Below are 20,969 nucleotides of genomic sequence, written 5' to 3' on the forward strand. Positions count from 1 at the left end.
CCATCACTTCAAAATGCACCAGCATAGCCATTGGTCAGATGATGAAAGGTACGTCAGACCTGGCATAAACCTTACACTCTGTTGAACAATATTGCTTGGTTTCCTCCTCCTGAGGCCTGGACTACCCATCACAGGCACTGCAAGGCACTTGAAGATATCAACAATGATCTGAGTTCCCTGGAAGGACAAGTGAATCATCGTCTCAGTGTCTGGTCTCAGACGAATACCAAGTTACAGAATAATGTAGCACAGCTACAACCCTTCAGCCCAATTAGTCCATGCCAACCAAACAACAGCAATAGCACAGAGACCCTAATTAAACTCAGTCAACACTACTGGGAGGGTCACATTATTTGAATACTTGACACCAGACTCTGGAAACAAAACTGTATTCCAAGAACTGCTGTGAGGATAGAAAACTAAGCAAAGTGAAAAATGTGATAAGTTGTTGTTTACATAAAATAATTTGCAGTACACCTTCTTTAGAAAATGCAATATCTTGACCGATTCCCAGGAAGCTCTGACTTCTGACCCTTTGGAACTCAGAATATGGGTTAGTAAGGAGAACGTTAAATCCTTGCACTAACATCAGAAAGAGTGCACCATCACACAGGACTACCCATCGGCCCAACCCCTCAGGTACCATGCAGAAGTATCCGCTGTTTTCACAACGGCCTCAAGAGCGTTCCGAGAAACCACAAAACTGGAATGGAAGCACATCATTCTCAATCCAGAGGTAATCACAGATCCTGATTCTCACAATCTTGAAGAATTATGGAAGTTGCAGCAAGGCAAGGATTAACATAATCTCCGGGCAAATGTTTTAAATAGAGTGCCAACAGCCAAGACAAGAAAGGTCTTTGAAAGAGTATAGCTTCCCAATGCACACCAGAGGTATGGAGATGAGATAACCAATATAAGGCACTCACATACTAACTTAGGGGCAATTGCTTTACTGACTTCAAAGTATTAATGATTGTCAGCTTGTGATTCCTAATAACTTTTAATACTTGTACTGTGAATGATTAATTAGAAACATAGAAAACCTACAGCACAATACAGGCACTTCGCCCACAAAGCTATGCCGAACATGTCCCTACATTAGAACTACCTAGGCTTTTACCCATGGCCCTCTATTTTTCTAAGCTCCATGTAGTCATCCAGGAGTCTCTTAAAAGACCCTATTGTTTCTGCCTCCACCGCTGCTACCGGCAGCCCATTCCATGCAATCACCACTCTCTGCATAAAAAACTTACCCCTGACATCTCCTCTGTACCTACTCCCCAGCACCTTAAACCTGTGCCCTCTCGTGGTAGCCATTTCAGCCCTGGGGAAATGCCTCTGACTATCCACTCGATCAATGCCTCTCATTATCACATACCCCTCTATCAGGTCATCTCTCATCCTCCGTCGCTCCAAGGAGAACAGGCTGAGTTCACTCAACTTATTCTCATAAGGCATGCTCCCTAATCCAGGCAACATCCTCGTCAATCTCTTCTGCGCCCTTTCTATGGTTTCCACATCCTTCCTGTAGTGAGGCAACCAGAACTGAGCACAGTACTCCAAGTGGGGTGTGACCAGGGTCCTACTGCAACATTACCTCTCGGCTCTTAAACTCAATCTCACAATTGATGAAGGCCAATGCCTTCTTAACCACAGAGTCAACCTGTGTAGTAGCTTTGACTATGGACTTGGACCCCAAGATCCCTCTGATCCTCCACACTGCCAAGAGTCTTACCGTTAATACTATATTCTGCCAACATATTTGACCTACCAAATTGAACCACCTCACACTTACCTAGGTTGAATTCCAACTGTCACTTCTCAGCCCAGTTTTGCATCATATCAATGTCCCGCTGTAACCTCTGACAGCCCTCCACACTATCCACAACACCCCCAACCTTTGTGTCATCAGCAAATTTACTAACCCATCCCTCCACTTCCTCATCCAGGTCATTTATAAAAATCACAAAGAGTAGAACCGATCCCTGAGGCACTCCAATGGTGACCGAACTCCATGCAGAATATGATCCGTCTACAACCACTCTTTGTCTTCTGTGGGCAAGCCAGTTCTGGATCCACAAAGCAATGTCCCCTTGGATCCCATGCCTCTTTACTTTCTCAATAAACCTTGCATGGGGTACCTTATCAAATGCCTTGTTTTTGCAAGAAACGAATTCAAACATACGTAGCCGAATGGTCAAAATCCATAATTGCTAAGCCAATTATGCATAAAATGGCTCTTCTCAGAATTCAGAACAGTGTGGTAACAAGGGCCATGTTCTTCTTCTTGTGCACAAATAATCTAAAGTGTGATTGAGTTGTAAGTGTACGTGTATTCTGGGTCCATTTATTATATTTGATTATCAGTGACGATGAAATCACAATACAGCAATGTGTTACTCAACATCATGGTCTTACTTTGCCACTTGCTCTTCCTTCCACAAACATGTAGATGTGTTCTTATTTTTCTTACACAGAGTTAAATTTTATAAAGCAGAATCCTTTTTTTAATCTTGTTCTACCTTCACATCTCCAAGTTCATATAATCTACAACAGGAGTTCCCTAACAACTTAGATGATAAACTCTAGTGACTAAACATTTTCTGGACCAGCTCATAAAATGTATTGACTAGCCTTTCTCAAACTGTGAAATTTCTTGCTTCTATACTTACAATGGTGTGCCCAACCATTTCTTCCCAATTCCCAGCCCACCATTCCAATCACATGTTTGCTTCCCTTCAGTATACAACCTATTTCAAAGAGCAAGCTTTCACTACTCATACTTTCTTGGTCTATGTCTTGTCTTCTTTTTGTAACTGTTATGATATCCTGCATCTACAGACAAAAGTAAATGAAATTCTATATACACAAACAGAATAAGTAAAGTCACCAGACAATAAGAGCAAGGGTAAAAGACAAAGTCAGGAAGAGGTATGTTTGCATAGAGGCAAGTAATGGAATAGATGTTGATGCTATTGTTGAAATAAGGGACAGTTTTGGGAAACTAGAAGTATCAAGCAATGAGTTCCAACAGACAATGATATAATTATAGTTTTCTCATTTTAGACAAAGTAGCTGTGTTGGATGCTATAATCTAGTATGAGGATAATTTATGTGAATGCGACAATTTTATTTTAAATATTTAAACTATACCTGGATACAGCTCATGATTGACCACCAAAGTTCTTCCAATTGTGTTGTTTGTTACACTGCACGGAGAAGTTGCTGGTTGAAGAGCTTGAATAGTTTGGCAGTCATTCATCATATCTTGTTCAAGATCAGTGCCTGAGCGTAGCTTCAAATAAAAGGGAAGATAAAGTAGAAAAGACTCCAATCAGCACATGTCTGATGTGATTTCAGCTCATTATCATATAGTCTAAATATTTGCAGGAGCTGCCAAAACACAATGATTTGACTGTGGAAGCTTAAGAACTATAATAGATTAAGGACTCTTCCAATCATTAAGAGTCCAAATACATTGCAAAGTTGACTCTGCCGTTTAAAACAGCAATACTCCAGCATTGATTTATTTTTAACAAGAACAGAGACTGCTGGTTCAAAGTCAAGCAGTATCACTGTAGTGAGAATGATTCAAATGAGCTAACTGGGGTGCCTGGGGTAGTACCACTGGTGAAGGGGCTTGTCATGTCCTTTCTGGGAGAGTTCACTCACCTTTGGTCCCCACCAAACACTCAGCTCTCATCTGTGGCTCCAAATAGTTGTTTGGATGCAACAGCAGCCACACCCCAGTACACTGCTTTGACAAGCGGGCTAAACCAGGTGAGGGTAGCTGGTGGGCTTCATACCCCAGTAAGATAGGATCATGCCTGTCCTAGCAAGTGAAGTCAGCTCTGTAAGGCTGGGTGGATGGGATCAACTGTGAGATCCAACAGCCAGGAAGGTGGTTCTGCAATTCTTCATGGAGAGCAATGGGCATGACAAGGTGCGGAAGTGTTAATGGTTATCCACTGCAACCAAGAAGGATTCCAGTTGTTGAAGATTATGCATACCACAAGACTTCTGAGGTTGAGAGAGTGGAACTGCCCCAGTGGAACAACTTTTTCACTTTAAAAAACCTTCTACACAAGTTTCACTGTCATTGTCAGATACAATACACAACTGACCAGTTGAGAAACACAAATATTTTTATTGCCATTTGTTTTTCTACCATGAATGATCTACCCTGGAAAGTGACAGGATGTTATGCGGAGACAAATCATTACAACACTACCTTTGTATTGGCCTTGCAACAGAACTACCACCCTGCTCTGCTAACACCAACACCTCACACACCTGAATTTTCAAGGAAGTGGAACAGAATAGTAATAAATGTCCCATGATAAATTCAAAACTCCCTCCCAATGGGTTGAATTTTATCATGGAGTTTTTCTAAGTGAGAACTTCTAGCAGAAATTCAGGCATTGGGGGTGGGGTAGTTAGAATCTTTTAAAAGAGTTTTATTTTTAATAGCGAGAATTCTGTGAAGCATGCTTGTTTCCAAAACCTAGTTTATAAATATTCTAAAATGAATTCTAACATTCCAAAACAAATGCAAGAAATATGTATTTAAAAAGCCCCTTTTATAATTTTTCTCACTGTAAAGCTTTAACCTTTCCTAAATGAAAAAAAACAACTTTCATGTTTGCATTGGAACAAAGGCCAATTCAAAGACTTTTAGTCAACTGGACAATATAATGGAATCTGTTGAAGTTTTTTATTAGCAGGTTCTGAGCTTCAATTCTGTACATTTAGGTATTCAAGTTAAGTGCCCAAATTTGTACAAGTATAAAGATAGAGGAGGTCTTGTTAAGCCTTTTTTTTAAGGTAAATTAAGGTAGGAAAAGAGAGGCAAGAGTTGCTTCAAAATGCTAAAATCCTAACAAGCAATTAAATTTAATCTCAATTTAGCCCTGTCATACAGAGCTTGATTATTGGAGACTGATAGGAGTGGTGGTCACCAAACCCCTGAGGTTATGGGGGATAGATGGGTAGGGAGAAGTAAAATCTCACAGTTACTGCTGCTGACTCCAATCCAATCACTCCTGCTAGAAATTGCATTTGTTTGTATGTCAAAAGAGCAGAATTTTAATAACTACAGAAAGCCAGCAAAATAAGACTGTACACTTTTCAGAGATCTCAAACCCATATTTATCTGATGTCTAACTGTATCTCTCCATCTGTTTCTCTTCAGGAAAACACAGTTTATCTTGAGCCCATTTATGTTGTCAACTCTTTGGTAATTTATTCTATAGATCGATTATCATTTGGGTGAAAACATTCCACCTAACTTTTCTTATTTTTCATATCCTAGTTTTTAATTTGTGCCTCATTCCTTTTCCCAATTGTTAACATCTTAAGTATCTTTGAAACCTTCAACGAGGTTACCACTGGAGGAGGGAAGGAATTTCAACTGCTGACCACCCAACTCTTGATCAAAAAAATTAATGACAGGCAAATAAAAATCTGGTGAGGAACCTCAGACATCTCACTTTCAAACAACTAATTAAACTAGATGAAATGAGCCACATTTCCCAATGGAAAGAATGATATTTACAACTAATCCTGGCTGAGTGCGCTGGTGGTGAGTTCACGCCAACCAGACCCATGACACTGATGTTCCAGTCAGCGACATTTTCTACATTGAACACTACTTGCCTTGTACTTCAGATTATATTTAAGCTAAAGCATATGATATCACTGGAAGAAAATAGGACATTCTCAGTTCTGGACAACAAATATACCTTTAAAATAATCACTGATTTCAACACTATTGGCAGCACACCAACTCACAATAACTACTACACTAGCTCCATGGGAGCCACTATGAAACATTTTCATGTCACTCACCGCACACAGTTATGCAAGAGTGAGAAGGAGATAGAGAAATATTTGAAGATCAGGAAATGGTGATTTTGGAGAACTGTCACAGGAGAGGAGGTGAGGTTTGCAAAGAACAGCCATGATAATATTAAATGATGGAGGTGGTGAGGGGACAGATGTCCTACACCTGGTCCTATATTCTAGACTTCTTGGAGTCAAGACTGAATCAAAACTAAAGTAATTGACAGTGGGAGAAACTGAAATGGGATTTGAACTGCCAGGAAGAAAGAGGACTAAAGGCCCACAATATCATCAGTCTGACATGAGAGATTCTACAGATGCTGGAAATCCTGAGCAACAAACACCAAATGCTGGAGGAACTCAGCCAGCACCTATGGAGGGGAATAAACAGTCGACATTTTGGGCTGAGACCCTTCATCGGGACTGGAAAGGAAGGGGGAAGGCCAGAATAAGAATGTGAGGGTACGGGAAGGAGTACATGCTGGCAAATGATGAGTGAAACTAGGTGAGGAGGAAGGGGGTGAGGGTGAGGCGTGCACCACTACATTTCAAATGCTTTGTTTACATTTGATCAGAACACTGCTCAGATAACTGCATCAAAATTAGGGAATTGGCCAGCTTACTGGGCAGGAGATCTGGAGGGTTTTCCGAGGTCAATCTGAACAATACACTCTTAAAGAAAAATTGTATTTAATGCTACCATACTGGTCCTTTGAACATCAGTAATAATACACAAGAGAGCTTTTAAATTTTCTGAAGGCATTTAATTGAAGGAGGTGAGATGCATATTGGTCCGTTGATTCAAAGAGTCAGTAAAACAGTGAATAGTTTTACTTATTATTTAGCACAGGTGCACCACAAACCCGTGTGCTTAGTCCCCAGCTCTACTTGATTTACACTTATGATTGTGTGGCTTAGCACAGCTCCAATGCTATCTTTTAAGTTTGCTGACAACACTACTGTTACTGGCTGAATCAAAGGTGGTGACAAATCAGCATATAGGAGAGACACTGAAAATCTGGATGAGTGTTGCCACAACAACAACCTCTTATTCAACGTCAGCAAGACCAAGGAGCTGATTATTGACATCAGGAGGAGGAAACTGGAAGTCCATGAGCCAGTTTTCATTGGGGGGATCAGAAGTGGAGCGGGTCAGCAACTTTGAATTCCTCAGCGTTACCACTTCAGAGGACCTGTCCTGGGCCCAGCAATTATGCAAAAAGCACAGCAGCACCTCTATGTCCTTAGAAGTCTGTAAAGATTCGGTATGATATCTAAAACTTTGACAAACTTTGATAAGTGTGTTGAAGAGTATACTGATTGTATCATGGCCTGGTATGGAAACACCAATGCACTTGAATGGAAAATCCTACAGAAAGTGTGGATACAGCCCAGTCTATCATGGGGAAATCCCTCCCCACCATTGAGCATATCTACACAGAGCACTGTCACAGGAAAGCAGCAACCATCATTGGGACCCCCACCACCTAGGTCATTCTCTCTTCTTGCTGCTGTCCTGAGGTAGAAGGTGCAGAAGCCTCAAAGACCCACACCCCACAACCATCAGGCTCTTCAACCAGTGGGATAAATTCACTCAACTTCACTTGGCCCATCACTGAACTATTCTCACAACTCGTAGACTCACTTTCATGGACTCTTCATCTAATGTTCTGGATATTTATTGCTTATTTATTATTATTTTTTACTTTTCCTTTGTATTTGCAGTTTGTTGTCTTTTGAACATTGGTTGATTGTCCATTCTGTTGGATGCAGTCCTTCATTGATTCTGTTGTGTTTCTTGGATTTACTGAGTATGCCCACAAGAAAATGAATGTCAGGGTTGCATATGATAACATATATGTACTTTGATAATAAATTTGCTTTGTACTTTGCCCTTGAACTAACAGGGCAATTTGCATTTCCACAGCCAGATGAGCATCAGTAAAGTGCCCAGATATGGCAATGTTATTCCTGGTTCTTGAACTTTTTTCTCTAAATTCAAGATAATTGTTCATTTACAAATTATACTTAAAAAAAGATCAAAGGGGCCTCATAAAATCAACTCAAAAAAGTTTCCTCCAATGGTTATCACATTGATGTACGTTTTAACTGAAGCATGCATGTCCTTCATATATCCCTTGAATCAGGTAATGAACCCAATTAAATTTCAAGACTAACAAATAACACAAATGCTATTTTAGCATAGTGACTGGTAATAAGCATTCCAGTCACAAAAGACAGCCTTTTGACCTAAATTAATACAATGCACAACCTTCAAAACTAAAACAGGTTATTCACCACTGAAAGAGTAAAATTCTACACAATGTCCATGTATAGTTCTGCTGCTCCTTTGCTTCAAGCTTCATTTTGTGGCTTGAATGCAAAAAAAGATGTTATTTCAATTTCTGTTTACCAAATATGTGTTTTAAAAATCTTTCTTGTTAATGATTTTTTCTTTATTCCAGCTGTTAAGTTCTCCCATTCAATTTTCTCTTAGTTCCTCTTTCTTTTACCCTTTGTCTTTATATTCCAATATTAAAATGAAAGAATTCTGTTCAACCTAATTCTTACTTTATACTTCCTTTATCACTATAGGTCTTGCTATCCTTTATTCTGTTTAGGTTGAAGCTTCATTAATAATAAATTGAATAGTATCTACTTTTTGACTATACTTACGAATGTTCATAATTCTTATGAAAAGTCTGAAGTAAAAATGGAAGTACTTCATACTAGGTGAACAACGCTCTCTAAAGTGGCTATACTTCTGACAGTATCTATAAGGCTTGGCACTCTCTCTTTCTTTTATTGGCTATACTTCCACTTCATTCTTTACTCTGACCCAATTAGTAAGGCAAACATTTCCGTATTTTAATGTACACTTATGCAATCAGGAATGATTGGAGATTGAAAATGAGTAAAAACATAGGGCATATAATTGTAACATTAACCATAATTACTGATATAAAACCTTTTTACAATCGAAGAGGAATTTAGTTTCAGTTTTAATGTTCTCAGTGAGACATAAAAATTATATTTAATCATATTTTAGCTAAATTAATTGCAGATTTAGACCAGTAAAGAAGGTAGAAAAACATCTAAGAAGGCTTTTAACATAGCTATGTGATAGTTTTTCTCATGCTTTTATTGATGATTAGACTATAAGACATATGAACAGAATTATGCCATTGGGCCCATCAAGTCTGCTCCTTTTAAATGAAAGCAGGAACCGACATTATAACAGTTTTAATGAAGAATATTCATGAATGCCACATTTAGGTCCCAATTCCATAGCCACATCTTGTACATGCATTTCTGGTTTCTTTCTAAGTATAGCTATTAAATATACTTATAGGAATTATCAGGAGCATGTGTCCTCAGCTGGGACAACATTGGTGAATCTACTACTGAAACTTCAACCAAATGGAAAGTGACTTCATATTATCTTGTGAGCATCCTTCGGTTTAACTCAAGCTAAATGAGAGGAAGAACATTTCCTGGACTTCTTTTTAACTTCATCATTACAAATACTCAAAAGTAAATTCATCAGTTTCTAATGGAAAAGACTGGGAATGCTGAATTGGATGGAAGTTACAGATCATTTGTGGTTTGACACTGGTTAATTAACTTGAAGAATGCCAAGTTGATGCAGCAAGGAATTTGTTTAATTTTTAGTTTCCTGGTTTTTTGTACAATTTTGTTAGCTAACCTGTAGTTAGTACACTGAAGCAATACCATTCATCTGATGTGCAAGTGGCCCATTTAACAGAATGTTTCATAACTAGGCAGCAATACAGAGCTGTATAACAAATTGAAATAAGTAATCATTAGTACAGATCATTATGTGTGATCTGGAAACTAGCATTGCCTTACACAATTCCTAGGGTCTCCTCACTTTCAAGGAAGCTACAACTCATGTTCTCAGTATTATTTACTTATTATTATTATTATTATTATTATTAATATTGGGTTTATTTTTTAGTATTCACACAGCTTTTCTTCTTTTGAACATTGGTTGCTTCTCAGCCTTTGTGTGCAACGCTTCATTGGTTCTATTGTTATTTCTTGCCATGTTTCCCAAGAACAACACTTATGCAATCCTCATTTCATTTTGGTACTTCACCGAAATTCCTTCAGCATTGCACCCATTGCTTGCAACAGTTCAGTTCAGCACCAATATCACTCATGCACTGTTAACAGATCAACTTTCAGTGATCAACATATATCAAGGTCTCAGGCTGAAGATTGCCAAATGGTTCGGCAGAGACAGGAAGAGCTCATGATATGTACAGTATTCTGTGAGGACACTATTGAATAATTTTGGAATAATTCATAGTTGCATAACTCAGCAAATTTAAAAGATTTAAAGTAGTCAATGACAGAAATGTAAAATAGCAAATCAGCAATATTCTTTCTACTCTAAGTAGACCAACTTCAAGTTCATTTGTTTTCTAACCATTTTAAGCTTTAGTCAGCATGTCACTGAATTCTGTCCTAATTGATATGTGAAATAGATTTGGCAGTTTTTGTGCACGTGATATACTTTAGGCATGGTAGCTACTCTATGCGAGTTTCTTGACACTACTGAATGTCTGGATCGTGCACACAAGGAATTAAAATTCTGTGAGTCTAAATAACAAAAATGACAAATCAAGCACAAATCTAAAAGCCTGTCCTTGTCTGAACCACTGCCTACAAGTCCGCCACCAAAGCCAGCAAACTGATCTCCAACAAATTATGATCAAGAGAAGGCTTGCTTCTTTCTTTAATTAGGGCGAGGGATTGTTTGGCCATTTAGGGTAATAAACCTCTGGAAACTGGCTCACTCATGCACAGGATTTCTTGCACTTTCCAAAAAGTTTCCTCGCTGTGCTGCAAGAAGTTGGCATGCATCCAATATGCATTGCTGGGCACCACACAATTTCTAGCCCAGTGTGTTCAGATAAGTAGGGAAAGCTCGAAAAGGAAAACTTACCCAAAATTTAACTTATCTTTAATCAATATCATTAAACTCTTTTGATCTTATTCTGGTTAGGCTTTGCAAAGAAACATACATCAGAATATGACTGACATGCTTTAGAGCAGGGTTTCCCATACGTTTTTATGTCATGGACCAATACCATTAAGCAAGGGGCCTGTGGACCCCAGGTTGGGAACCCCTGCTTTAGACAATATTAATTTTATTTGTTTATTTACTTTTATATGAATTTAATTTCTCATGGTTATCATTTGTTTTAATCTCTGTATTTTCATGCTCATTCACACAGATGTTCAGAAATGATTAGATGATATATTGATACAACTGCAAAAGTTCAGAGGTCCAGTTTTTAATAAGTGAGGGTAAAAAAGTTCTAAATGTTTTTGGCCGACTTGACGTAACAGATACAGACAGAGAAGGAGTAATTACATATTGAGTGGACAGAAAACCCATGAGTTACTTTTACAGTGGCATTGTTGGATAGAAGGCTCAAGTTCTCACATATCTGGGAGCCAAGTCCACAAACTGTTGTCCAGGACCAGGTCCCTATCTCTAACCTGACAGCAATGGGCAGTGACCTGTTCAGGAAAAGACAGCAGTAATATTCGTACTACAGACCCAACCAGTTAACTGAGAATTTCAAATGGAAATCTGAGCATAAATATATTTCTCCTGTTCATAATTTAAAACATTCAGACTTCAACATAAGAAGGTGTGAAAGAAGACTCCGGTTGACTATCGATAAAATATATGTAATCTCTCTTGTGCTTTTTGGCTCATTGGAGATGCTCTTCAGAAGAATAATCAACAAATTATCAAGACTCATTGAAGAGAAGTGGTTAGTATAAAAATGTACCAGAGTCACAAAAATTGAAATTGTAGTTCTTAAATGTATTTTCACATTCAGTTATAATTCATCATTTCTCCTTAACAGAAAGTAAGAGACCCACACATCATTACCATCACACGTATAAAATCTTACCCACATTATTTTTTTACATGCAGACAATTACGCACCAGGTTAAATATATATGTATTTAAGTGGATTTATCAGTTATAAATTGTCTATACATTTCATTAACTTCTGAGATCTACTCAGCAGTAAAGGAGTGCTTACCATCCAAGATGTGTGCACTTCAGATGCCCTCAACCCTGATGGATTGCCTTCTGTTAGCTATATCACTGTTCTACATCATTTGGGTCTCCTGGACATGCCTTGCCTAGCCATGGCTATATCATAGGTCCAGTTCTGCAATTCAGTCCTAGGTTCATCCTGGACAACAGGTTCACTACCACCATCTTCTTGGGTATTACATGCAGGCAAAACCTGATCAATTTGAACCTTTTATATCTCACAACCACATTTATCACATAACTCCTGACTCCCAGAATTTCTGTAGTTTATCTACAGGATAATTCTGTCACTCCTCCACAGCCTGATATTTCCATAACTTCCCACCTCTTCACATGGAACAGACTCTCCCTGCCTTACCATGCATCTGCAGACTCTTATTCTTTTCATTGTCGACCCTTCCAAGCTGGACTGGATTTAATTCAGTCTTGTCTGCAACTGTACAGGCATCTTAGCTAACAATAAAGCTCAATGCTATCTTCTTGATTCATGTTCTGTTATATTGAAATCTGAACATATTTTAATTTCTGAACAGGGCAAATATATTTCATACATTTTGTTTTTAGTTTCCACACAAAACTCTAAGAAACCAAATGCCAATTGCACATAGACACAATGTACCTTACCAAAGCACAGGCTGGCAGCACAAATTACAATAATCCCTTAATGTATTTATGTAATACAGGAATATGACTCAGATTTCTCTGACACATCTCCTTTGGTTAATAAGGCGAGTCAATCTGTAAATGGCCTCAGCATAATGACTCCAAACAACAGCAGAGTAATGATGATTCTTTAGTTGGAACATTTACACCATGTTCAATTATCCTGTCCACAGTCTCCTAGGAGCTACGTATGTCATCCACCAAATCAATAATCCAAGAGCTGAGTTACCACATTTGACTGAACACATACCTAGAGCACTGGGAAGGCCAGTTAACATGCAATTGTATTTAATTTATAAAAGGGGTTATCTCATCCAGCCAATAGGATAAAGGAACATCCAAGAATATACAGAGAACGTTGCTGAAACTGTGTGAGCTTTTTGAAAGAGAAACATATGAGTTGAGTTCTTTTAATTGATGATTTTAGGGTTTTTTTGTAACAGAAAACACTTGCTGGGATTGGATCATAACCAGCAAAGTTCAGCCCATTCAACTAACTGTAGCAAATCATCTTGACATCTATCTTATAACTAGCAGAATGATTGCTCTTGGCAATACTGTGTGAGACATATAGTGCTTAACACAAATGGAGAAAAAGATTAAAAACAGCAGGGGGAACAAATCCAACAAAGCGGAATTAATCTAATCTGCAATTTTAGATTCAGGAACCCCTGCCATCACTGTTACCAGGCATAATTCAGTTCACAGAAATAACTTAACATAAACACACAGCTTACACCATGATAATTCAAAGTAAACCACATTACTACATCTATAAAAATCTGCAAAGTCACTTTATACATATAATTTATTTTATCAATGTATTATGTAAATCTTTAGTTGGTGTGGTTATGATGTTCTTACAGAAAACACATTTTGCTCCAGCCTCTTTCTTCCCCTCCCCCAATCCTTCTTGAAACTGGTTGTTCATTCTGTTTCAGTGACTGAATATTAGAATGTAACATAGAATCTAGAAATCTACAGCATATTACAGGCCCTTCAGCCCACAATGTTGTGCCAACCATGCAACCTACTCTACAAACTGCTTCGAATTTCCTTACCCCATAGCCCTCTATTTTTTAAAGCTCCATGTACCTATCTAAGAGTCTCTTAAAAGACCCTTTTGTACCTGCCTCTGCCACCTTCACTGGCAGTGCATTCCATGCACCCACCACTCTCTATGTGAAAAGCTTGCTCCTGACATCCCCCTTGTACCTACATCCAAGCACCTTAAAACTATGCCCCCCTCATGTTGGCCATTTCAGCCCTGGGAAAAAGTCTCTGGCTATCCACACGATCAATGTCCCTCATTATCTTCTACATCAGGTCACCCCTCATCCTCTGTTGATCGTGGAGTTCACTCAACCTATTCTCATAAGGCAGGTTCTCCAATCCAGGCAGCATCCTTGTAAATCTCCTCTGCACTCTCTCTATAGTATCCGTCCGGTAGTGAGGTAATCAGAACTGAACACAGTATTCCAAGTGAGGTCTAACTAATGTCTTATATAGCTGTAACATTATCTCATGGCTCTTGAGCTCAATCCCATGGTTGATAAAGGCCAACACACCAAATGCTATCAATACTGTCAACCTGTGCAGCAGCTTTGAGTGACCTATGGACATGGACCACAGGATCTCACTGATACTCCACACTGCCAAGAGCCTTACCATTAATTCTATATTCTGCCATCATATTTGACCTACCAAAATGAACCACTTCACACTTATCTGGATTGAACTTCATCTGCCACTTCTCAACCCAGTCCTGCATCCTATCGATGTCCGGTTGTAACCTCTGACAATCCTCCACAACACCCCTAACTTTTGTGTCATCAGCCAACTTACTAACCCACCCTTCAACTTCTTCATCCAGGTCATTTATAAAAAACACAAAGAGGAGGGGTCCCAGAACTTATCCCTGCAGAACACCACTGGTCACCAATCTCCATGCAGATTACGAACCATCCATAACCACCCTTTGCCTTCTGTGGGCAAGCCAATTCTGGATCCACAAAACAAGGACCCCTTGGATCTCATGCCTCTTTAATTTCTGAATGAGCCTTGCAAGGGGAATCTTATTGCAGTATGCTTAAGTGACTATTGTCCAAATAATCACTTTTTTGTGTAAGAAACAAATTTGTAATTCTTTTTCAGATTATCACAGCCCGCAATCTTGTCCTTGCCTATCGTCCACATATATAGGGTTTCTACAAGTATGACTTAATAATGATCACATATGCCTCAATATTTCAGCTGAGCTGGAGGCTCTTCACAACATTTGTTTGAATTGAAAGAGGCTAAGTACAGTAAGTTCAATTTTCCTTCCTTCACCCAAAAATTATCAGCCTTTTCCTCAATTTACATCACATTCATTTGAAATACTTTAAATATCCAGTAAGATTTTATGTTGAACAATCCTCATAACAATTGCTGTATCGAAATATGTCTTCAGACTGAACCCTCATTAGTTCTCATCTTTTTTTAGTTTGTAATCAAACTTTTAATTTAATTGACATTGCAAATAATCTTATTTATTTTGTACATTAATGATACCACTTTCAAAACAGCATTTTATCTTTTTAGTTTGAGAAATTGTATCCCGTTTCCTTTTATTTTAATTTTCTTAACACTTGAATTATCCCAATACATTCATGCTGTATTTTGCCAGAGTTGTTATTACTTTGAGCATAGAGCCCAAGACTGAACCTAAACAAATATTGTAGAAGGTTGCAACAACCACTTTTTAATTTATCTGTTTCCTTTAACTATCAATAGCAATAGTTTATTTGTTTATTTGTGGCACTTTTTTCTGCCACCCACGTTACATATCTGCAAACTTAGATCACTTCCTTATTTCACTGCCCTAAGAAATAAAACATTTAAATATTGTCACCATTCACTCTTCTTATTACTAAAATAAATTAAATGAATAAGTGCAAAAATCAGAATGATTTTTATAAAATTTCTCTGCCCACGTAAACATAAACAGCCAGCTTAGCACTTAGCCAAAGTCCAACTTTACAACAGTAAACAGGACTGTAGGAGATTGAATCCTTTGAGTGCTAGCCTCTGTACTATATCAGGTAGCTATCAGTACCTGACCCATCTGGTGGCTGGATGTAATTTCTTTGAGATAATTAAAATACTTGTGTAAGAAAAGAAGTGTCACAGAATGTCATGCAATATTTGTAATGAGTTTTGCATGCCACAGTCCCAGAAGATACCGGATTGCTTGGAAAGAGAGAGAATTTAAAAGAAGCAGATGAGGGCAATCGCACATTTTGCTTGTCATAGTCCTGAGGAGACATTAGGTTGCATAGAGGGAGAGAGTTTAAAAGAAGCGAGCAGGGGCAGTCTGCACATTTTATGTGCCACAGGCCTGAGGAGGCGTTGGATTGCACATAATTAGGCACTACACAAGGACCAATAAAAAGAAGCTAGGTTTAAGTGGAGCGGCCACTGTGGGAGTGGCCAAAGTATGAGGGGGAAGTTGAGGCTTTGGCTCATGGAGGCTTCAGCGAGGAGAGCAGAGGACATAGGCAGATTTGTTTTTCATTATTTATTCTTTATTTCTTATTGCATATTTAGATCAGTGGGGATATGAGACAGGATACTGGAATGCTCCTCTTGTGGAATGTGGGAAGGTAGGGAGACTTCTAGTGTTCCTGATGACTATACCTGCAAGCTGCAGCTTGTAAAAGACCACGTTAAAGCGATGGAGCTAGAACCAGATGAACTCCTAATCATTTGGGAGACTGAGCGGTTGATGGACAAGACATATAGGTAGGTAGTTACACCCAAGGTGCAAGACACAGACAACTGGGTGACAGTCAGGAGGAGGAGGTGGGCAGCCAGTGCAGAGTATCCCTGTGGACATTCCCCTCAACAACAGGTATACATCTTTGGATACTACTGGTGGGGGAAATGACCTGACAGAGGACAGCCACAGCAGTCGTGTCTGGCTCCAGGGAAGGGGGGAGAAGAGGTGAGCTATGGTGATTGAGGATTCGTTGGTTAGGGGAACAGAAAGGAGGTACTGTGGACGAGAATGAGATGCCCAGATGGTTTGTTACAGCCCGAGCGCCAGGGACAGGTACATCTTGGATCAATTCCACAGCATTCTTAAGTGGGGGAGTGAGCAGTCAGAGGTCACGGTCCATGTTGGTATCAATAACGTGGGTAGGAGGGGTGACGAGGTCCTGCAAGGTGAGTCCAGGGAGTTAGGTGCTAAGTTAAAGGACTTAGGTTGTGATCTTCAGATTGCTACCCATGCCATATACTGGTGAAGCCAGAAATAGAAAGATCATACAGTTTAGCATGTGACTAAGGAGTTGATGCAGGGGGGAGGACTTCAGATTTTTTGAATCATTGGGCTCTCTTCCAGGGAAGGAGGAACCTGTACAGAAGGGGTGGTTTGCACCCAAACTGGAGGGAGAACTAAAGTTTGCTGGTGCTGCACATGGGCACGGTATTTAAACTAGAGCTGCAGGGGGCTGGGAACCAGGGAACCAGAGCAGACAGTTGTGGAAAAATGGACTACATATGAAGACAGGAGTCGAAATGTCGAGCGTGATGGGACTAATGTTCTGAGCTGAGTATACTCCAGTGCAAGCAATATTGTAGGAAATACAGATGGGCTTAAGGCATGGATCAGCACATGGAAGTATGACATTGTACCCATTAGGGAGACTTGCTTGCAGGAGGGGCAGGACTGGCAGCTCAGTGTTCCAGGGTTCTGTTATTTCAGATGTGATAGAAGAGAAGGGATTAAAGGGGGAGGGGTGATATTACCAGTCAGGGAAAATGTCACAGCAGTGCTTGGTCAGAACAGACTAGACAGCTGCCTTAGTGAGGCTTTATGGGTAGAACTGAGGAATAAGAAAGGTATAACCACGTTAATGGTATTATATTATAGACGACTCAATTGTCCACGAGATTTAGAGGAGCAAATTTGTAGAGAGATCACAGATTGTCGCAAGAAACTTAAGGGTGAGATAGTTGGTGATTATAACTATCCACATATAGGCTGAGACTTCCATACCGTAAAAAGGCTGGATGGGAAAGAGTTTGTGCTCAGGAAAGTTTCCGTAATCAATACATGGAAGTTTCAACTAGAGAGAGAGCGATATTAGATCTCCTATTAGGTAATGAGAAAGGGCAGGTGACAGAAGTTTGTGTAGGGGAACACTTTGCATCTAGTGAAAATGTAATCAAGGTAATTATGAAAAAGGATAGGTCTGGTTCTCAGGTTGAGATTGTAAATTGTGGAAAGGCAAGTTTTGAAGGTATCAGAAAGGATCTAGTAAATGTGGATTGGGACAGGTTGTTTTCTGGTAAAAGTGCACTTGGTGAGTAGGAAGCTTCAAAAGTGAAATTTTGAGATTATAGAGTTTGCATGTTCCTCTCAGAATAAAAGGCAAGGATAACAGGTTTAAGGACCTCGTTTTGCGAAAATATTGAGACACTGGTTAAAAAAAAAGAAGCAGGTGCTTAGTAGGTATAGGCAGGCAAGAACAAATTAGATACTTGGGGAGTAGAAGAAGGAAATCAGGAGATCCATTACTGTGCAAAAGTTTTAGGCATGTATTTATAGTTAGGATGCACAATACTGTATATGACAATGTGGAGCAGAGATCAAGTTTGTAAATCTGGCAGGAACAAAGGATGTTGGGAATAGCGAGGGTGGAGTGCTGCAGGAGTGGTGTGGGACAGGTGGTAGAGAAGGAGTGCCAGACGGTGGGGGGGGGGGGGGTGGCATGGGTGCAAACACACACAACCGAGACACCAGGCAAGGTAACTTGATTCCAATTAGTTTATTGATCATTATAGAATGTCTCTTAGGTGCTTCCCATTCCCTCCTCTTTCCCTTCTCATTTTCCCAACAATGATATCCCTCTCTCTGTCCCCTTCCTAGTCTCAGTCTACAATACATACCCGTATCAGAATCAGGTTTATCATCACTCACATATGTCATGAAATTTGAGCTTTTTAAAGAAACGCCGGCAGAACAGTGCAATACATGAAATGCTTACTGCACTGTGCAGAAGTCTTAGGCATCCCGGCTTTATTTACGTGCCTAAGACATTTGCACAGTACTGTACATGAAGAGCAAACGGATAGCAAGTGGCAAATTAGGTCCTGTGATAGATCAGGGTGGCAATCTATGCATGGAGCCAAAAGAGATGGGGGGAGATTTTAAATGAATTTTTTACAACTATATATACATGGGAGATAAACACAGAGCCAATAGGTGACAGGCAAAACAGCAGCGAGATCATTAAAGAGGGGGAGGTTTTAGATCTTCTATACAGATTACAGAGGAGAAGGTGTTTATTGTCTTGAGACAAATTAGGGTGGCTAAGTCCTCAGGGCCTGACATGGTGTTCCCTTGGACCCTGTGGGAGGCTAATTCAGAAATTATGGGGCACTTAGCAGAGATATTTAAAACATCTTTAGCCATGGGTAAGGTGCTGAAGGATTGGAGGATAGCTAATGTTGTTCCATTGTTTAAGAAAGGCTCCAACAATAAGCCAAGAATTCATAGACCAGTGTGCCTGACATCAGTAGTGGAAAAGTTATTGGAAGGCATTCGAAGGGACTGGATATATAAGTATTTGGATAGGCAAAGACTGATTAGGGATAGTCAGCATGGCTTTGTGCTTGGCAAGTCATGTCTAACAAACCTTTTAGAGTTTTTCGAGGAAGTTATCAGGCAAGTTGATGAGGGCAAGGCAGTGGATGTTGTCTACGTGAACTTTAGCAGGCTTTTGACGAGGCCCTGCATGGGAGGTTGGTCAAGAAGCTTCAGTCGCTTGCCATTCAAGATGAGGTAGTAAATTAGATTAGACACTGGCTTTACAGCTGAAGCCAGAGAGAGTGGTTGCCTCTCTGACTGGAGGCCTGTGACTAGTGATGTACTTCAAGGATCAGTGCTGAGTCCGTTGTTGTTTGTCATTTATATTAACGATCTGGATGATATTGTGGTAAACAAGCTCAGCAAATTTACAGTTGACACCAAGATTAAGGGTGTAGTGGACTGTGCAGAAGATTGTTAATGCTTGCAGCAGGATCTGGACCAGCTGGTGAAATGGGCTGAAAAATGGCAGAAGATATTTAATGCAGACAAGTACAAGGTGTTGCACTCTGGGAGGATCAGCCAGGGTTGGTCTTACACAGTGAGCAGTAGGGACACTGAGGAGTGTAGCAGAACAGAGAATCTGGGAATATTTCCCATAATTCCTTGAAAGTGGTGTTGCCGGTAGATAAGGTTGTAAAGAAAGTTTTTGGCATATTAGCCTTCATAAATCAATATACTGAGTACAAAAATTGGGACGTTATGTTAAAATTGTATATGATGTTGATGAAGCCTAAATTGGAGTATTGTGTCCAGTTTTGGTTACAAACCTACAGGAAAGATGCAAGTAAGATTGATAGAGTGTAGAGAATATTAACAAGGATATTGCCAGGATATGAAGATTGAGTTGCAGGGAAAGATTGAACAGGTTAGGACTTGACTCCCTAGAATATAGAAAATTGAGGGAAGATTTGATACAGGTGCACAGAATTTTGAGCGATGTACATAGGGTAAATGCGAGCAGGCTTTTTCCACTGAGGTTGGGTGAGACTAGAACTAGCGGTCATGGGTTAAAGATGAAAAATGAAAACTTTAAGGGAAGCACGAGGGGGAGTTTCTCCACTCAGAGGGTGATCAGAGTGTCAAATGAGCTGCTAGTGTAACTGGTGGATGCAGGTTTGATTTCAATATTTAAGAGAAATTTGGATAGGTACATGGATGAGTGGGATATGGAGAGATATGGTCTGGGTGCAGGTTAATGGGACTAGGAAGATTAATGGTTCGGCATGGATTAAATGGGGCTGAAGGGTCTAGTTCTGTTCTGTAGTATACTATGATTCTACTTATGCTATTCACTATGTTGATTAGAAAAATTTCTGGAATCTGCCTAATAAAAAAATAGTGGCTTTGTGCTGGGAGAAGGTGGCAAATAAAGTCTCTTTTTCAATGCAAATTCAATTCCATGTATTGAAACTCCAAAGGTAAGGGGAACAGAATGGAGTTGGTGCTCTGCAAGCAGAAATCCAAATCAAGCATATCCACATTCAATTGCAAATATTTATGCAGTTAATCTTCCAACATACAACCTCATCAGTATTCTGTACTAGTACACTGTATGCTTCATCAACTAAATCCATTATCCATGGAAATGCACTCTTAAACTATGGTGTTGAGTGCATATTTTCTGCCTCTGTTCATGACTAGAAGAATGCTGCATTTAAACAAAAGAACTCTCTTTGCTAATTTCTTAGCTTTTGACTTGAGTCAGACTCCAGACAA

The 20,969-nt window shown here is 39.5% G+C and overlaps 1 protein-coding gene across 9 annotated transcripts in view; it reads right to left on the bottom strand.

Moving 5' to 3' along the window:
- The window catches only part of LOC132402058 (zinc finger protein GLIS3-like), a 371,909-nt gene that overhangs the window by 66,430 nt on the left and 284,510 nt on the right, over window positions 1-20,969 (bottom strand). For all 9 annotated transcript variants that reach the window (XM_059984584.1, XM_059984585.1, XM_059984583.1 and 6 more), the window contains one exon: window positions 3,157-3,298. In XM_059984584.1, coding sequence (XP_059840567.1) covers window positions 3,157-3,298 — 142 coding nt within the window. The remainder of the gene's footprint in view (window positions 1-3,156; window positions 3,299-20,969) is intronic.

Source organism: Hypanus sabinus, chromosome 11 (genome assembly GCF_030144855.1).
Source record: "Hypanus sabinus isolate sHypSab1 chromosome 11, sHypSab1.hap1, whole genome shotgun sequence".
In the NCBI taxonomy this organism is placed as follows: domain Eukaryota; kingdom Metazoa; phylum Chordata; class Chondrichthyes; order Myliobatiformes; family Dasyatidae; genus Hypanus; species Hypanus sabinus.